This window comes from Halictus rubicundus, chromosome 3 (assembly GCF_050948215.1).
Source record: "Halictus rubicundus isolate RS-2024b chromosome 3, iyHalRubi1_principal, whole genome shotgun sequence".
NCBI lineage: Eukaryota > Metazoa > Arthropoda > Insecta > Hymenoptera > Halictidae > Halictus > Halictus rubicundus.
The window spans coordinates 1,851,983-1,868,116 of NC_135151.1; the positions used below are offsets into that span (position 1 = coordinate 1,851,983).

General features: G+C 43.9%; 1 protein-coding gene across 2 annotated transcripts in view; it reads right to left on the bottom strand.

The window, feature by feature from the left end:
* Positions 1–7,458: 7,458 nt before the first annotated feature.
* The window catches only part of Tdg (Thymine DNA glycosylase), a 614,020-nt gene continuing 605,344 nt past the window's right edge, over positions 7,459–16,134 (bottom strand). For both annotated transcript variants that reach the window (XM_076784776.1, XM_076784775.1), the window contains 2 exons: positions 12,669–12,811; positions 7,459–12,583 (listed from right to left, as the gene is read on the bottom strand). In XM_076784776.1, coding sequence (XP_076640891.1) covers positions 10,610–12,583; positions 12,669–12,811 — 2,117 coding nt within the window. In that variant the 3' untranslated portion in view covers positions 7,459–10,609. The remainder of the gene's footprint in view (positions 12,584–12,668; positions 12,812–16,134) is intronic.

Sequence of the window (16,134 nt, forward strand, 5' to 3'; positions counted from 1 at the left end):
GCACCGTCACTTCCGCTCTGCCCGGTAACCGAGGACAACCAAAATTTGTATGTGAGCTAGATATAGCATCAACTAACTCTCATGTAAAAAGCAACTTTCTACCTACCTTGGAACTTGAGATATAAATACGCCAAAAACGCATAATTCTTGGAATATATATCGGAGGAGGAGGAGGAGGAGGAGGAGGATCATGTTAATTCTAACCCACTTCCAGACAAGCTAGAAACTTGAAAATTTGGAATCAACTGTCTTTTATATCGAAACCAACAGGAAAAATCGAAAAACCCGAAAAATATATATATATTTTTTTAATCAAAAGACTACATACATCATGTGGTTGGGCATACCGTATGTGCTTTGGGTTGAGCCTTTGGAAAATTTCGTTAATTTAAGACTAGCTCGGCTAACCATCCCCACTACTTCCGTTACGCATTTTCGTGTCGCGAATTCCGTGACGCTAAATTTTTCTCATGCAAGTCAAAATACTAGTGCCAGCGCCGACGCCAAGTTCCCTAGGTTTTAAAGTTTGAATTAGGTAAGTGCAACAATCAACTTGGATCGAACTTGGTTCGCGCGCTTTAATTATTTAAAAATAGTTCTAATATGTTTTTAAAGTCATCTAGTAAAGTCATCTTATGGTGCTGAGGTGGAAAAAATATTTATTCATGAAAGAAAAATTTTTTTAATTAATAATAACAGTAGCTAAATATATGAAAAAATTTAAGATAGTGTTGATGACAATAGCTCATTATTAAATTAATATTCAGGATGGTCGATTTTAAACTTCGATATGAAATCTGTATTTGCTCGAATTTTTCCGGGTTTTCCATTTTTTACAGCTAGAGTTTGCAACTACAAAATTGGAAAAAAATAAAATACGTATCATTACAATTAATATTATTCTTAATTTATATTAATTAGAGATTTTGTACTCAAGATTTACATGTTAGTTAGATATTTCATATGAAACAATTAAGCTGTACGTTCTAATCCTGGTTAAAAAAATAATGTGCGTTCGGTTTTATGCTAAAAGACGACACGATTCTCTTCCAGGAAAGACGACACGGTTCTGTTCCAGGAAAGACGACACGGTTCTGTGCCATGCTAAGGCTGAGCAGATGTCAGCACTATATCGGGAACGCCGAAAACCCGGGCGTGAGCACTCTCCTATCCTCTTTGGCTCGCATATGCGAGCTTGGCTGCAGGCCTAATATATATCTCGTCGGTGCCACAGGCTTAGTAAAGGTTCTGTTTCACGCTAAGAGATGGTGTGGGTTCTGTTTCATGCTAAAAGCGGGTGTGATCGATACCACCGACGAGATATCTCAAATTGGAGGCACAAAAACGCCGAGTATCGGATACATTATCACGTAGGTGCCCCGAGCGTGAGCGCTCTCACATCCACTCTCGTAATATGTATTATTATTATCATTTATTTACAGTTATTTTCACAGCTAACCATTAGCAGAGAGAAGATATCCTCTTTGCCGTTAGCATCTCAACTAGCCATCTAACGACCACGCACAGAAACTGTAATACAAGTAAAAATGCAGTTACCGACTCGTTGAAGTGGCACAGGTTGCATATTCCAAAGGGGACTTGATTCAAACGTAGCGGTAGCAATGAAAATTGCCACCCCCAGCGACTGGGCTAACTCATTTGCCATGTCGACAGACTCTGCCTGTTGTTTAACGATCAACGACGCGCCGTGCAAAATTTTCAGTTAGAAGGAGGGGAAATAATAGGGTCGGTCGCTTCGTTTTAACGAATCAGTTTATTTGTTGACACAAACTGCCAATGACTCCGTTAATGCGAGTCGAGAAGAGAAAAGTTTGTCTCCGCAGCTTCCGTTCGGTTTAAAATGTACAAGAGGTATCGCGCGTCGCGATGTCATTCATCCATGTATACCGTACAATTCAAACGCATACACTGGTGACCTCGGTGTTCCTTTTTCTTTTCTAACTAAGGTTTCGCGCGACGCTCTACAATCACATACTTCTTCCCTCGATAAAGTCGTTGCGCTTATCTTTGGACAGTTTACAGCGTAAGAAGATTACAATACGATCATTGTCGACATGTTCATTCCGGGGGGGGGGGGGTATAGGACGCTAACTGCGGTTTCACGAAAGAAATACAGGTGTACACGGATTCTATTATATCTCGCCATCGGATTCGAGTCAGGACACCGCGATATTACAAATGGGCGAACAACATTTTTCATTCGGCGAAGTTTCGCGTCGTACCTACTGTTCGCTTGATTTCTCACGGGGTTTCGAATCGCAGTTCTATTTTGAGCACAGATTTTCCTCTCGGTGATCCACGCGATCACGAAGAACTTAGCTAGCTAGCTCCGATCGGTTTTCAGTTATCAAACATCGAAGTTTTCTTCTTCGCGTCTCTCGGCGAATCGTTGATTGCACGGCGAGACCGAGAATGATTGCAAAGTGTCGTTTACCGGCACCAGAACGAGAAACTCGCGCATTCGGAGTCACGAACGCAGTTGGTAAAAAAGTGGACATTCGAGGTAACTGGCGCACTCTTTGGCCGCGGATCAGCAATCAACCCTTCACGGCTGGAAATCTCGATGCTCGTTGCAACGGGGCTTCGTTAGTGGCACAGCGAACCCTTCAAAACGACGATACACTCTCCCAGATCGAATGAAATAATCACGCACCGCGACTACACGCATCGATCTCGTTAGGAGTCCTCCTCGAAATATTCGCGGCACTCGTTGTTCTCTCAATCTCCCCTTTCTATTGTTCTCGAATCAATTTCGCGCGCACCAACGCGATACTGTGGCGCTGTTCAACTCTGAACGATCCGCGAAACTCTATCGATCGAAAGGCTGGATCTTCAACGTTGTCACAATTCTATCAGAAAATTGTACCACTCGGGACAGAGAACGTTCCTCTCATGGTTCCTTTCCGTCCTGCTTCCGTTATGATAGTCGTGGCAGGAACAGGCAACGAAAAGTGTGGTGATTCACCGGTTTCGTATCATCGCGAGTCCATTTTCGAGCGAACGATCCACTCGATCACGTGGACGTACAGTCACTGGCATTAATATTCGGACACTTTTAAAGAGACGATCACTTTTCTAATATTGGACCATACCACTTGGATGTTTCTTTTTTTTTTTTTGTTTGAGAGAAGTTAGAGCAATTAGTTTACTACATGACGTGGAAAAGAAGTTTTGAAAAAATTGAAAGTACTTAAAATATGTACTAAGTATTTTTTTAATTTTCAATAAAGGCGCACATGAAAAAGTTGTACCAAACAACTTTTAGTATTTTCTCTGCAGTTGGTCCGAATTGCAATCTTTTCGAAATTTTTTCCCCGTCATGTTGTAAACTAATTGTTCTAACTTCCCGAAATGATCCAAATCAGTTTGGCAAAATTATGCGTTTTTATAAAAATCGATATTTTTTAAAATTGTGCGTGATGGAACAACTCTGCTTCCGGATTTGATTTTAGAATGAGAAACTCTATAAGAATCAGCCAGTGGATATTACAAAATATTTTTGGTGTTGCCAAATGTTGTTAGTTTGGAAGAATCAAAACTTTCTGCATCGACTGTGAGACGAAGAGAATAAATAGAAAGCTATTTCCACCCTTAACAGTCGTGATACATGGAACATAATCGGTCTGTAATATCTGCTCATTTGTCTTATAAACGCATAAAAACCGTAGTCTAGTGATATCAATGCCAGTGACTGTATGTATATTGGGAGGAGAAGCTAGGTAGGTGTGGGCGCAACGAAAGAAAAGAAAGAAGATCTGCGAGGAATCATTGAACGTGTGATCGACCAGCCCTCCTTTCTTAATACTCGTCAAAGTTGGTCGAATTGTGGAGATTGATCTCTCGATCGAATCGGAATCGTGACAGAAGTTTTCGCGGAAGGTAGAAGCGGCCGGTTGATTTGAGCGAGCGATCGTTTTTACCACGCTTCGGATCTGACACGAATCCAACACGTCGATCAGTTGCGACGATCGATGGGACATCGATTTCCGATCGTCTGGACGCATAAGTTTTTCATATAAGCGCGCGCGTGTGTGTGGCTTACTAAGTTCGATTAGGTAGAATGATAGAATATCGAAGCGATTAAAAAATACGTTGGCAGGCCGGTTTCCATCCCGAGCTGTTTTCAACTCGCTCACGCAATTTCTCTCGATTCTCTCCTCTCTTTCTTTCTGTCTTGCTCTTACTCTCCGGTCATCATTCTTTCGTCATTTTGTTCATGTTTGCTTGTGTTATTATTATTTGTTTTTTTTTCATTGTTTGTTTGTTTATTTCGATACGATCAACAGCGAAACCACTTAAATCTGTATAATATATTTATACTTAATAGTTAATCCTTAGCGATCAATTTACAATCAAGTTAATTCGATTAATCGACGAAATGTTCAATTAGTTGATAGCGATGGCTGGTTCCGTTCGGCACGGCAACGCGTTCGTTTCCGCTTCCTTCGCGCCTGTTTCTCTCTTGCTCTCTTTCTCAAACACACACGCACGCACGCTTCTCTCTCTCTCTCTCTCTCTCTCTCTCTCTCTCTCGTATCCTTTCTCTCCAACACACATACTGTGTCTCTCACTCCCTCTTATTGAAATTCTCCTGTCACATATGTTTCCCTTTTGTTCGGTTCATTTCATTTAATCATCGATGAAAACGTTTAACACCGACAGACACTTATGCTATAACTGTTCCACCTCGGAATCGGAATGGATTCTGAAAAAACATCTACTATAGTAATTGTCGATCATACGCGGCATTGTGTCCTTGAGGCCGATAGAGAACAAAAGAAACATTCATTATATAGACATCAGTTATTATATCAACGATTCTCTCATCTATACCCTGTGCATCATTTTAAATGTTTTCAACACATTCTATGTGATTACTCGAGATAAATGTTTCTCGCTTATCGTAGATAGTCAATATATAATATATTTATACTTTATGTATATCTTATGAACCTGAGCGCTCGCACGCGCGGTCAAACGAACTACGTTTATATATGTTTCGGGAGCACCAAATCTCTACGGATTCGTTTTCGTGGTTGTTGTTGTCCGTCGCGGTTCGCGAGAACGCGCGCGCGCGAGCGTTCACGTCTCGTTTTATTTATATATATAATCATGCCAGATGCATAATTGTACAGCGTCGATCAGCGACTAAAAAGGATGCGCCGATCATCAGGCATGCATCTAAAATCAACTGGTTCGCGCGTCGATCGGCGCCCGGCACCCGTGGATCCTCGATTGTTCGAAACGCGGCAATCAAATATAATCAACGAGGCAACATAATAAACGCGATAACTATGTAATAAATCACGGTAACGTACGAAATATTCTCACAGCGGTGGTGTCGCGAGTCGCGGAGAGTCGCGCGCGAGGCGCGTGTGCAACGCGGTTGTGTACGCTCGCGGATGACTGGCGATAAAACGGAATCTGCAACGAGAGAACGGCTATAGTATATGGCTGTAGCGGGTGCGAGGTTGCGAGAGCGAGGATGCCTGCCCGATTGATCCGGGATCGATCGGGAACGCGTCCCGGCTGTCGGGTTACTTAAATTATTTATCCCGTGAAGTGTCCTTCGACGACGCGGTTACGATATAATATAACTATTCAATATGCACTCCGTTAGAAAAAAGCTTTACAAACTTCATAAGCGAGAAGCTTAACCCGTTAAACGACCGATCCCCTCTAGCTTCGCTCGATCCCCTAACTAAAACGACGCTGCTCGTCACGCTTCAATATAGATTTGGTCATGGTAGCACTCGGCTGAATGTAATTAAAATCTCTTAAGGTAAACCCCGTTGCTGCCCCGAACCGGTTCTGCAAAAATTGCCGGGTCCAATTCAACGTTTACGTTCTCACAAAGGGATCGAACCAGCCCCTGGCAGTTTTCGCATAAACGCCCGGGGCTATAGACAGTCCTGCTGGAAGCAAAAGAGTTAGATTCGCACCTAGCAGGCCCACTATTCTCTCATGTTTCATTTGTCAACTACCCTCGGTAGATAAGTACAGAGAATGAATACATAAAACGTAAAGAGAGATGTCCCGCCAAACCGAGCACTACTGCATTAGGACTCTCCCTCGTCGCGTTGCAATGGCGCTCCTCGCCGATCGGCCATCAGGATGACACGCCGACGAAGGGAAAGTTTGCGGAACAAACAGAGAAACGGAGATGCGATTGGCGAACGGGACGAGCGAAGTCGTCGCTCGTTTAACAGGTTAACGGCGCGTGGCTCAGTCTGTACATGGAAAAAAAACTCTCGATGTTCTGTGATAGCCGAGGTTCGTCGACGCGAACAGCGAGCAGAGAGGCGGCGCGACGCATTTACGATCGTTCCACGTCGGCCGTGGATCCCGCCTGTGTGTGTGTGTGTGTGTTCATCACTTTCCTCGATGAAACGCGCGCGCTCCCGGGGCTTTCACGCGGGGCTTTCGTACGAGGTGCTAATTAGGAACGCGCGTGGTCGGTCGCTCACGGTCGGCTACCTCCAATTACGTCTCGCAGCCGCCAACGTCTTCTACAGGTGGATCTCTGGATCCCGACGATACGATTTTCAGCTAATTATTTACAAAGGCGTTGCTCCCACCGAATTCAACCGTCTTGATGTATGCCCTCGAGAACAACGGGAAAGACTATTTTTTTCTGAAGAGCATTTCTCTCCGTGATGGATCGATAGTCTCAGAATGGAGTCTGGCGGTTAGATTAACAAGTTCAACACAAAGTCGCGTAATTCGGTTATAAAGATGCAGACCGGTTAACACGTTGACCGTCAGCCTGTATTTTCATGCAAGCCTTGCTTATTTCATTCGTATAAACCGATCAGAGTTACGAACAATTATTAACTGATAATTGTTCTAAGTAACTACTTGATGCTAATAATTGTTCAAGTAACTACTTGATAACGAAGTTTCCACCTTATGCTATAATTTTAGTTCATTTCAGAATACGAATCAATTGATATTCAGTGCTACTAGTATTATGACAATGATTTTCAAGCATGGCAATGGCGACCACTGTCACCACGGTCACTGGCGACCACCACGGCAGTCAGCGCGTTGATTATTGCACAGGCAAAGTTGTTCAGAATGTTGGACCTTGAGGACATATATCAAGGTTCATGAAGTTTGCGGGATTTCATTGTAAATAGTGAACCGATTTTGTTGCAGGATCGCCGGATTGTATTGGCGCGCAAAGGGACTCGGCTTATCGCGGTGGAACGGTGCTACGATTCAACGAATCGAATTGACTAGATTCGCATTAAGCATGTACAGCTCGCAATTAATCGTGTGTGTACACGCGCGTCCGCGTTATTGCTCTCATTTAATAATAATAATATAATAATAATAACCATGTCATAATATTAATAATAATAATAATAATAATAATAATAATAATAATAATAATGTATTCTGTAACATATACATATATATAAATATATACAGGGTGATCCACGCAATTGTTTTAAGTCATAACTCCGTTATTATTGCATTTACGAAAAAATCATAAAGGAGAAAGATAAATGGTTCGAAGAGCACTACATCTGTAGGCCTTTAAATTTTTTTTAGAAGAAGATGCTCAAACGCTTCTCCATTACATTCTAAACATTTCTGATAACGTAAGAAACGTTACGACACGTTTTACGTGTTAGTAAAATACATTTTCTTGTATTTAGTGAAATACAGCTACACTTTTTCAAAATCTTAGTTTTCGTACTCGAGTTACGATACGTGAATTGCTACCTAATGATGAAATGCTTACTCGTACAAATCGGTTTCTGTTATGATAACAATGTCGAAAGGGCGTTTACGTTTACAACATAGTCATGAAGTGTTTGAGTATCTCCTTTAATAAAGACATTTTTTGAAAATATCTCGAGATCTAATAATTTTTTTGCCATGGTACCCTAATCATTTTTTACGTAGAATGAACGGAAGAATCGATCTGTGCAAAAAAATATGCATTTCTATTTAAAGAAATGATGCAATTGTTAATTGCACATGCACTGCTGCATCTAAAAAAAATTTAAAGGCCCACAGATGTAGTGCTCTTCGAACCATTTATCTTTCTCCTTTATCATTTTTTCGTAAATGCAATAATAACGGAGTTATGACTTAAAACAATTGCGTGGATCACCCTGTATACGCATATATCGATTGCGACCGCGACACCGCATTCGTCACACCGCGAAGCGAAAGTACATCTCCAAATTTTTGCGGAACGCCTTGCGAGAGATGAGCGGAATTTCCCGACTAAAGCCGCGTAATTATGTTCCACGTAATGAGCACGTCCGATTACGGTTTCCGGTGCACGCGCCGAAATTACAGCACGGCGATCCGTGTGTGGTGTGTATGTATATACGCGTAGCGTGTCCCCTTAATTCAGAGATGCGTTTCGTTCGCGAACGATTTTGCGAAAAAATACTCTCTCGGCCGGCCGAACGCAACAGTTCGGTTCGAACGGGAGACTCGTTCTCGCGGTGAAACGGTACAGAGACACGGAATCGAGTCGCTGACGAACCAACGAAAGAGTTTCTCCCTCTTCTACAACAGACTAAACAAACATAAAAAAAAATAGAAGAAGAAGAAGTTAGGACAGAAGATAATGAGAGAGAAAAAAAGTAACAACGAATACGCGAGATTTTTGAAATTCGAAAGGGACCACGACGCGAGGTACGTCCTCGTGATCGTGGCCCCGTCCGAGACAACGGATTGCACTTTTGCCAGGTGTCGACCCAGCGAAACGATATTCTCAACAACAACGAAACGATAACAGTTAACGGTGCGCGCGGGGACGCGCTTACAAGAGAATCAACAGAACCGAAAGAGGAACGAGGGAAACGAGGACCGTCCTCCTCGCCGCAGACGATCGCGACATCAATTCGACGGAGAGATCGATAGCATCACAAGCACGCCCAATATCGAGACACGGTTCAACACGCAGAATTTGTCGCACACTCCCCAATTTTACTCCGTCTCGCGAAATTCTCGGATACACGCCGTTCAGCCAGCCAGTGGAAACAGTTCTGAAAACAGAAAATGGTCGCGGAGAAGGCGGCACGTTTTCATATTCAGAATCATTTCACCTAGATATGGCCGATATCTTAACCCTTAGCACTCGAATGGCGACTGTGAGGCGCCACTAAACGTGGCTGTATCATTGTGCAAAATATTTTTTACATTATTAAATTTGTTTGTGTGTAATAAATTACTAAACATTTCAGTATTGTACAAGTGAATTGCACTATTTTCGTATGTATAACATGAAAAAAAATATATAGAAGGAAAATATTCTATGTCGGAAGAAATGTTTCGTTTTGGAATTAAAATAATATCGAGTGCAAAGGGTTAATTTATAAAAGCGTCCAATACATCTTGCGAGTATGCGAGTGTGGCGAATTCTATGCGATTTGAAACGGATTGGCTCGAACGCGACCGGTCCGACTCGTTCTTCGGCGTTTTCTTCAATGTTTTCCAAGCAGGACTTGAAACGGCTTCGGAAGTGACTGTTTGAAATTGTTATACGAAGATTCTGGTCAAAACAGTTATGAAGAACCTCTGTCCTAAGGAACCATTGCGAAGAAGCAAAATTTCCAATGAAGAAGCAGTCGGGAAGATGCGACACTCTTAAATATTCAAATAATGACAATTTCCTTGATCCCCTTTGGAAAAGCCAATGGACAATACACAAAAATTATCATGTACTATTCGTACACGAGTTCGCTCATTATTGAATTAAAAACAACAATTTAATTCATTTGAATTAAAAAATTGTAAATTTATATTCCGGCAATGAGGGACTGTCGCGTGCAAAGAGGTAGTAGTTTTCATTTAACAGTTCCACGAACCGCTCAATTCAATGGTGTTTCAGAACGTATGATTAGAGAACAATAGCAGAAAAAGCACGCACAACGATAAGTGGTGCTAGTTTAGATAGTGTTTTGGGGAGAGACGGTGCTTATTGCTGCACACTTAATTAATTTAACCCGTACTAAAGCTTTAAAAGAAAATAAGACACCATTCAAATTGTGGCACTCTCTATCAAGGTTCCAGCGTAGTTGGAAATTTCATTTCTCCGCAACGGCGATTCGAGGAGAACGGTTCTCCGGAACCGTTCCAAGAACTAAAGTCGCAATTGCAAGAAACAGCGTCGAAGCCCTGTTTCCGGGGGTCCGGAGCCGCGCGGCCGTGACTACTCGCGCGGTGCGATCTTGGATCGTGAGCGACAAAAGAGGAAAGGGGATCGCTTTAAAGAAACCGTACGTAGCTTTGGAGGAGTCGCGTTGGTCGGAGTAGGATAGATGATTGAACGTGAAAGTGAAAGCGAAAGAGAGGAGAGGATAGAAACAGGAGAGAAGAATGATGAAGGAAGGAAAAGCGCGCGGTTCGCGAGCTCGTAATCGCGGCAGCAAAGTCGCGTCAGAGATCGTCCTGAACGTGAAAGGAAGCTTTCGTTCCGTTCGGACGACGGCGACGTCGGCGTCGGCGGCGGTGGCGGCGGCGGCGGCGGCGGCGGATCCTAAACGTGTAAAAATACGTAGAAAAGATAAACGCAGCGCCTCGAGACGCTATCGCTCGTTGAATAGCTTTACATCGATTATCATACACCGTCGTAAGCAAGGTCGACCGGCGGCCTATGGTGAGACGGGAGGTAAGATGGCGGCGTGGATGTGCCAGGCGTGGTGCCGCCGACGCTCGTGTACCCGCCGGGATAGTTCGCGCTTGGCGCGTGTATACCCGCCGGTGGTGCCGGATACGCGTCGAAGGAACTAGAGTACGATCCGTTGTAAGGATAAGGATTGGCCATATGGCCGAGGGACGGGTGCATTCCTCCCATGCCGCTCATACCGCCCATCCCGTAGGTGCGCTGCATCAGGCTGGGCTCGAGGCCGCCGAAAAGGTACCCGTTCGTGGAGCCCATCGGCACCGGATAGTGCGGCCCGGGTATAATGTTCGGGTACGAGTTGCCGGGGTGTCCGTGGTTCATGCTGGGCGTGTAGTTGCTCGACGCCAGGTTTTCCACCGTGTAGGACTTGCTGTGTTGTTGTTGCTGCTGCTGTTGCTGCTGCTGCTGTTGATGTTGCTGTTGTTGTTGTTGCTGTTGTTGCTGCTGCTGCGAGTCTTGGTGTTGGCGACCGTTCATCGCGTACAGGGACCCGTAGCCGTCGTTCGGCGAGTTGTGCAGCGAGCTCGGGTAGATCGAGCCGCCGGGTGCCAGGGGCGGACTATAATTGGACATTCCCGCGTTGGCCATGCCGGCGAAGCCCGACAGATAGGACTGGTGGTGCGCGTCCATCTTTTCCGCGAGGGTGCCGTCGTCGTTCATGCCCGGGTGACCGTGTTGAAGCCGCTGGCTGCCCCCGTCGGCTATACTCGGGATCTGATCGACCAGGGATTCCAGGTCGCTAAGGCTCTTCGAGGCCACGTCCTGACCCGAGTTCCTCTTGATGCCGTATTGCTCGTGGGGATGGTGCGGCGACATCGAGGAGTGCGTGGGCGTGTGGGGATGCGTGTGCGGTGGAGTCGGATGGGAATGGTGCGAATGCTCGTCGGTGGTTTGGCTCAACGGCGTCGGGGTGGTCTGATGCGGGTGCGGGTTGTGCGACTCCGAGGCTTGCTCGTGGTAGCCCATGTAGCTGGTGTAGCTCGGGTGAGACGGTGTGCCCGGGCTCCCGTGGTGGCCCGGGTTCTCGCCGTTCCCGGCCGGGTTGTACTGACGATGGTCGTTGCTCATATTCTGCTGGGAGATGCTGGTCGGCGGTTCGAAATCCGGGTGCTCGACGCTCGGCGATGTCAACGGCGACGGCTCCAGGTTGTTCTCCGAGGAGATCGCGGTGTTGATCTCCGACGAGAGATCCGAGTGGGTGAACGAGAGCGACATCGACTTCGGGCTCTGGCTGTAGTGCTGCAGATGCACCGGGCTTTGCTTCGCGTTCATGTTGTACGGACTGTCGTTCATCCCCTGCCCGTAGAAACCGGAGTCGTTCATCGGCTGCGGGTACGGAGCCATGTGCGCGAACGTCTTCGGCGGCGAGAAACAGTTCGGCACCACGCCGTAACCGTCCCCTAAGTGACCCATCCCTTGGTGCTGTTGCTGTTGCTGCTGTTGTTCCCGCTCTCTCATCTCCCTCTCCTGCTGCTTCTGCTGCTGGTGAATCTTCTTGGGGCGTCCGCGACGCTTCTTGATCACCTCCCCGTTCGCGTCCAGCTTTTCCGGATCCGGGGGCGGCTGATCCTCTGGGTTCTTGATCTTCTTCGGCCTGCCTCGCTTCTTCTTTCCCGGTATCTGCGAGTTCGGCTCCTGCTTGATCACCGTACCGTTCATCTCGGTGATTCTGCTGTCTCCCTCGCTCGTCAAATCGTCGCAGAACCCGGGCTTCTTGTCCTCGATCGCATCCTGATCCTTCTTCTTCAGCTTCGAGTCCGCGAACACGATGTCCGACTCGTCCAGGTGCGAAATCGCCCCGTTCAAGTAGTCCCGGAACTTCTTCAGCGCCGCGTAGTACGGCACCTTGTCCGCCGCTCGCGGCAGCTGCGCGCATCTCGCGCTGCTCGATGGCATCACCCACATGTACTGCAATCGAAATTATTATATACAACGCTGTTCTACTACGAACGACGAATTGCAATTGATTAATTTTTTTTTCGTCTAGGCTCACCGTGTTGGTTCCTTCCACCAGGTTGGGCTGTCTACCGAATCCGAACTCCTTCTTTCCCGAGAACACCTCGTATATCAGCTTACCGTTGAACACGGCGATCTTCGGCTTGTATTTCCGTAATTTCTCTAGCAGAATGTGACTACCTGCAAAAGGGAATCGATTTCACACACTGGGTCCGTTCAGAGTCCACTCGAAGTCTTATACTGCTCGAAGCTTCGAAACGCTTTGTATGTTAATCATTGCTCCGATTAAACCTGCTATACTCCGATTACAACGAGACCAAATATAGCATGAATCAGAGCATACTTGTTAGCGTAATCATTTCATGTTTTAAATGACAAAAAAAAACAAAGAAAACGTTGACAAAAGTATCAGAAGAAAATAATTAAAGACAAAAATTGTTGTTATTGCATTATTTTCGTTTGTTGTACACGATATGGACGACATCACTGTATTTGTAAACTGTGAAATAGGGTGTCTTTGAAAAAATCTAATAATCAGGAAAGATCATACACGCTTCTCCTAGACACTCATTGAATTATATTTTAACACTTTGATTGACTAAATTTCCGTAGTTGTTCATAGTGTAAACAGTAGACACCGGATTTTTTCCTTTTAAAAAAATTTTTGGAAGAATTGAAAAGTACCAGTTTCCAGTTTTTTGAAGTTATTAAAACAGGAAAGAAATTTCTGTTTAATACCAGTTCCTTGCAATTGATGTAGACAATTTTTATTTTGCATAGAGATTCACAAGCAACTATTTTTTAGCAAAAACAATTCATATGTATCAAGACATCGTGCAGTTTTGATTGTTTTATATAAGTTTTTTCTGCTACAAATTGCTTCCATTGGATCTTATTCATTTCTTTTCAGAGAAATTCATACGTAACAGTTCAAGAGCCCATTTCTCAGGAGACTTATTCCGAGAAGATGTCAATGTGCTTTCTATTGAATATAAACGCAATGTCGAATGAAATGGAAGAGAAGATCTGGAGAAGAAGATAATGCTTACTGTGTGGCGCTTGAAAAAAAAAATAGAGAGATTGTTTCCGGAATCGATATTATTTAATTAAACGTCGTTGTGTGTGGTTAGACGTTGAAATAAATATCGAAGATGCTTTAAGTAACCCTATATACATTTTGTGATTCTTGTCCCGGATCCCCAACGGCCTAAAGTCATTGTATCGTCTGAAACTAGCGAGGAGAAAGAGAAATGAGAAGTAAGTAGTCACGCGTATGCAGTGTTGCCAAAGTACAGTCTGTACCAGAGCCTACGATTTTGGGCGTGTACTAAAAGGACACGTGTCATAACGTCACAGGGTCAAGGGAGCGAAGCTCAACATTACGCGATGCGTTCAGCGGCGGATCGTCAATTTTGGGGTCCTGGGCTAACACTGTTTGGAGGCTCAATTAACCCAAATTAACTCAAGTACCAAAAATTTTTGTATAATTTCTTAAGTTTCTAATTTAAATTATTTTTATTTAATTTTTTTGTTTTGACCGCAACCAGGCCCTCTGAACGGGGCCCTGGACTGCAGCCCATAAAGATCATGCCTAGATCCGCCGTTGCATGCGGTACATCAGTAGTAGCGGTAATCATCCCAGCGAATAGCAACAATGCGTGTGATTCAACTGTGTGCGCCTGACCAATCAGACGGTTTCTTTGAGAATTCCTTTCGTATTCCTTCCGAGTACCACGTTATGGGACATCGGCAATACGCGTAATCTGTGAACCATGTTCTTAATACACGTATAATTGCGCATTCTATTTGATATACAGGGTGCTCCAGAAAGTTTGAACACAACTGGAAGATGTGATTCCTGAGGTAATTCTAAGCACCTCTATCTGTTGCCAATTCGCGCTGAAATGCTTTGTTTTCGAGTAATTGAAGAAAAACATGGGCCAATCAGAGCTGCTCGGAGACAGATCCCGCGGAGCGTAGTGTCAGCGTCGCGCTGTGGTTGAGTCGTGAACAAGAGAAGGAGCAGAAATTGATTTTAATTAAAACTCGCTTATTCAGTCATAAATGCATTTGCTGCTTTGAACCACAACGCGACACTGACACTACGCTCCGCGAGATCTGTCGCCGAGCGGGAGTCAGCCGCGCTCTGATTGATCCGTGTTTTTCGTTAATAACTCGAAAACAAAGCTTTTGGGCGCGGATTGGCAAAGGGGAAAGGTGCTTAGAATTACTTCAGGAATCACCTCTTTCAATTATGTTCAAACTTTCTGATCTGGCAGCAACGGTAACCGATGCGTTGATGTTTTCCGATCATCTTCTTCTCAGCTGTTCGTGTCTGAAGCGAAACGACATTATTATTCTTGTTGTTTTCATTGTTTTACTGTTTTCCTATTTTCGGTCAATCGTTTGATGTTTAATTGTTTCTTTGTTTTATATTAATTTGAGTAAAGTTCTTCATAAACAATTTGCAATTTTTTCTGTTCATTTATTCGTTACCTTACTGTTTTATGAAAGATACGTAATACGATAAGATTTATCTTTGTGAGCTTCAAACGCAATATGAGTCGAAACTTCATGCTCGACTGTTCATCGTCATATCAACGTGTAACGCAAATACACGTGTAATGTACGTACATACACGAATATCCGTAAAGTTAATATTACACGGATTAAAATCCGGAATCGTTTATTACACGTGCACACGGGTATTTACATACCAATGAAATTGGGACCTCTAATTTCTACGTTTCACTCTCCGCCATCAGATTCTCCTCTCGGGACTCTCTGCACGAGACACATATCAGTGGCTCAAGGAGATACAATCTTTACGCCGAGATCATACCTCAACGTTCTGAAGTATCAATAATCGTTATTTGAAGTTTGCTGAACACAGAGAAGGATAGGGAAGAAAAAGGGACGGATCGAAGGATCGAGGCGGCCGGCACAGTTTGAAAGGCTGCGTATCGATTACAATGTAAATGCGCATAGGAAACTTTCTTATTTTTGATTCTTTTTTTACAAAAATTTTTACCAACATACTTGTGAGACTTTTCTTATTGAAATGAGTCTAAACGCGCCATAATTTGGATCATATTTACTTACTTAATGAGTAATCATAATTCGTTATGATGTATGTAAATATAGCGATAATGTATTACTATTGATTAATATGGTAATAAGTGAAGATCTGACGAGTACATTAGTAAAAGTTCTGTAAAGAAAGAGCGCATAATAACAGTTTTGTGTTTACGTTACAATGTAGATATCTACACCCTCTATACCCTTTGATCTACACCGATTTCTACGATCGACTCCGTTTTTTTCCCCTTCGCTGTATTTCTTTGTGTCGGCAACTTTCGCCGCTTTTTAAATAAGTAAATATAATCGCCATTCTATCGTGTTTGATCTCGTTGTGATCCGTGAAATTCTCAAAAGAAAAAAATCGTTGGTAAAGATTTCGTGGGGAAATAACTAAAAGTAATAAAGTTTACATATAAATAATA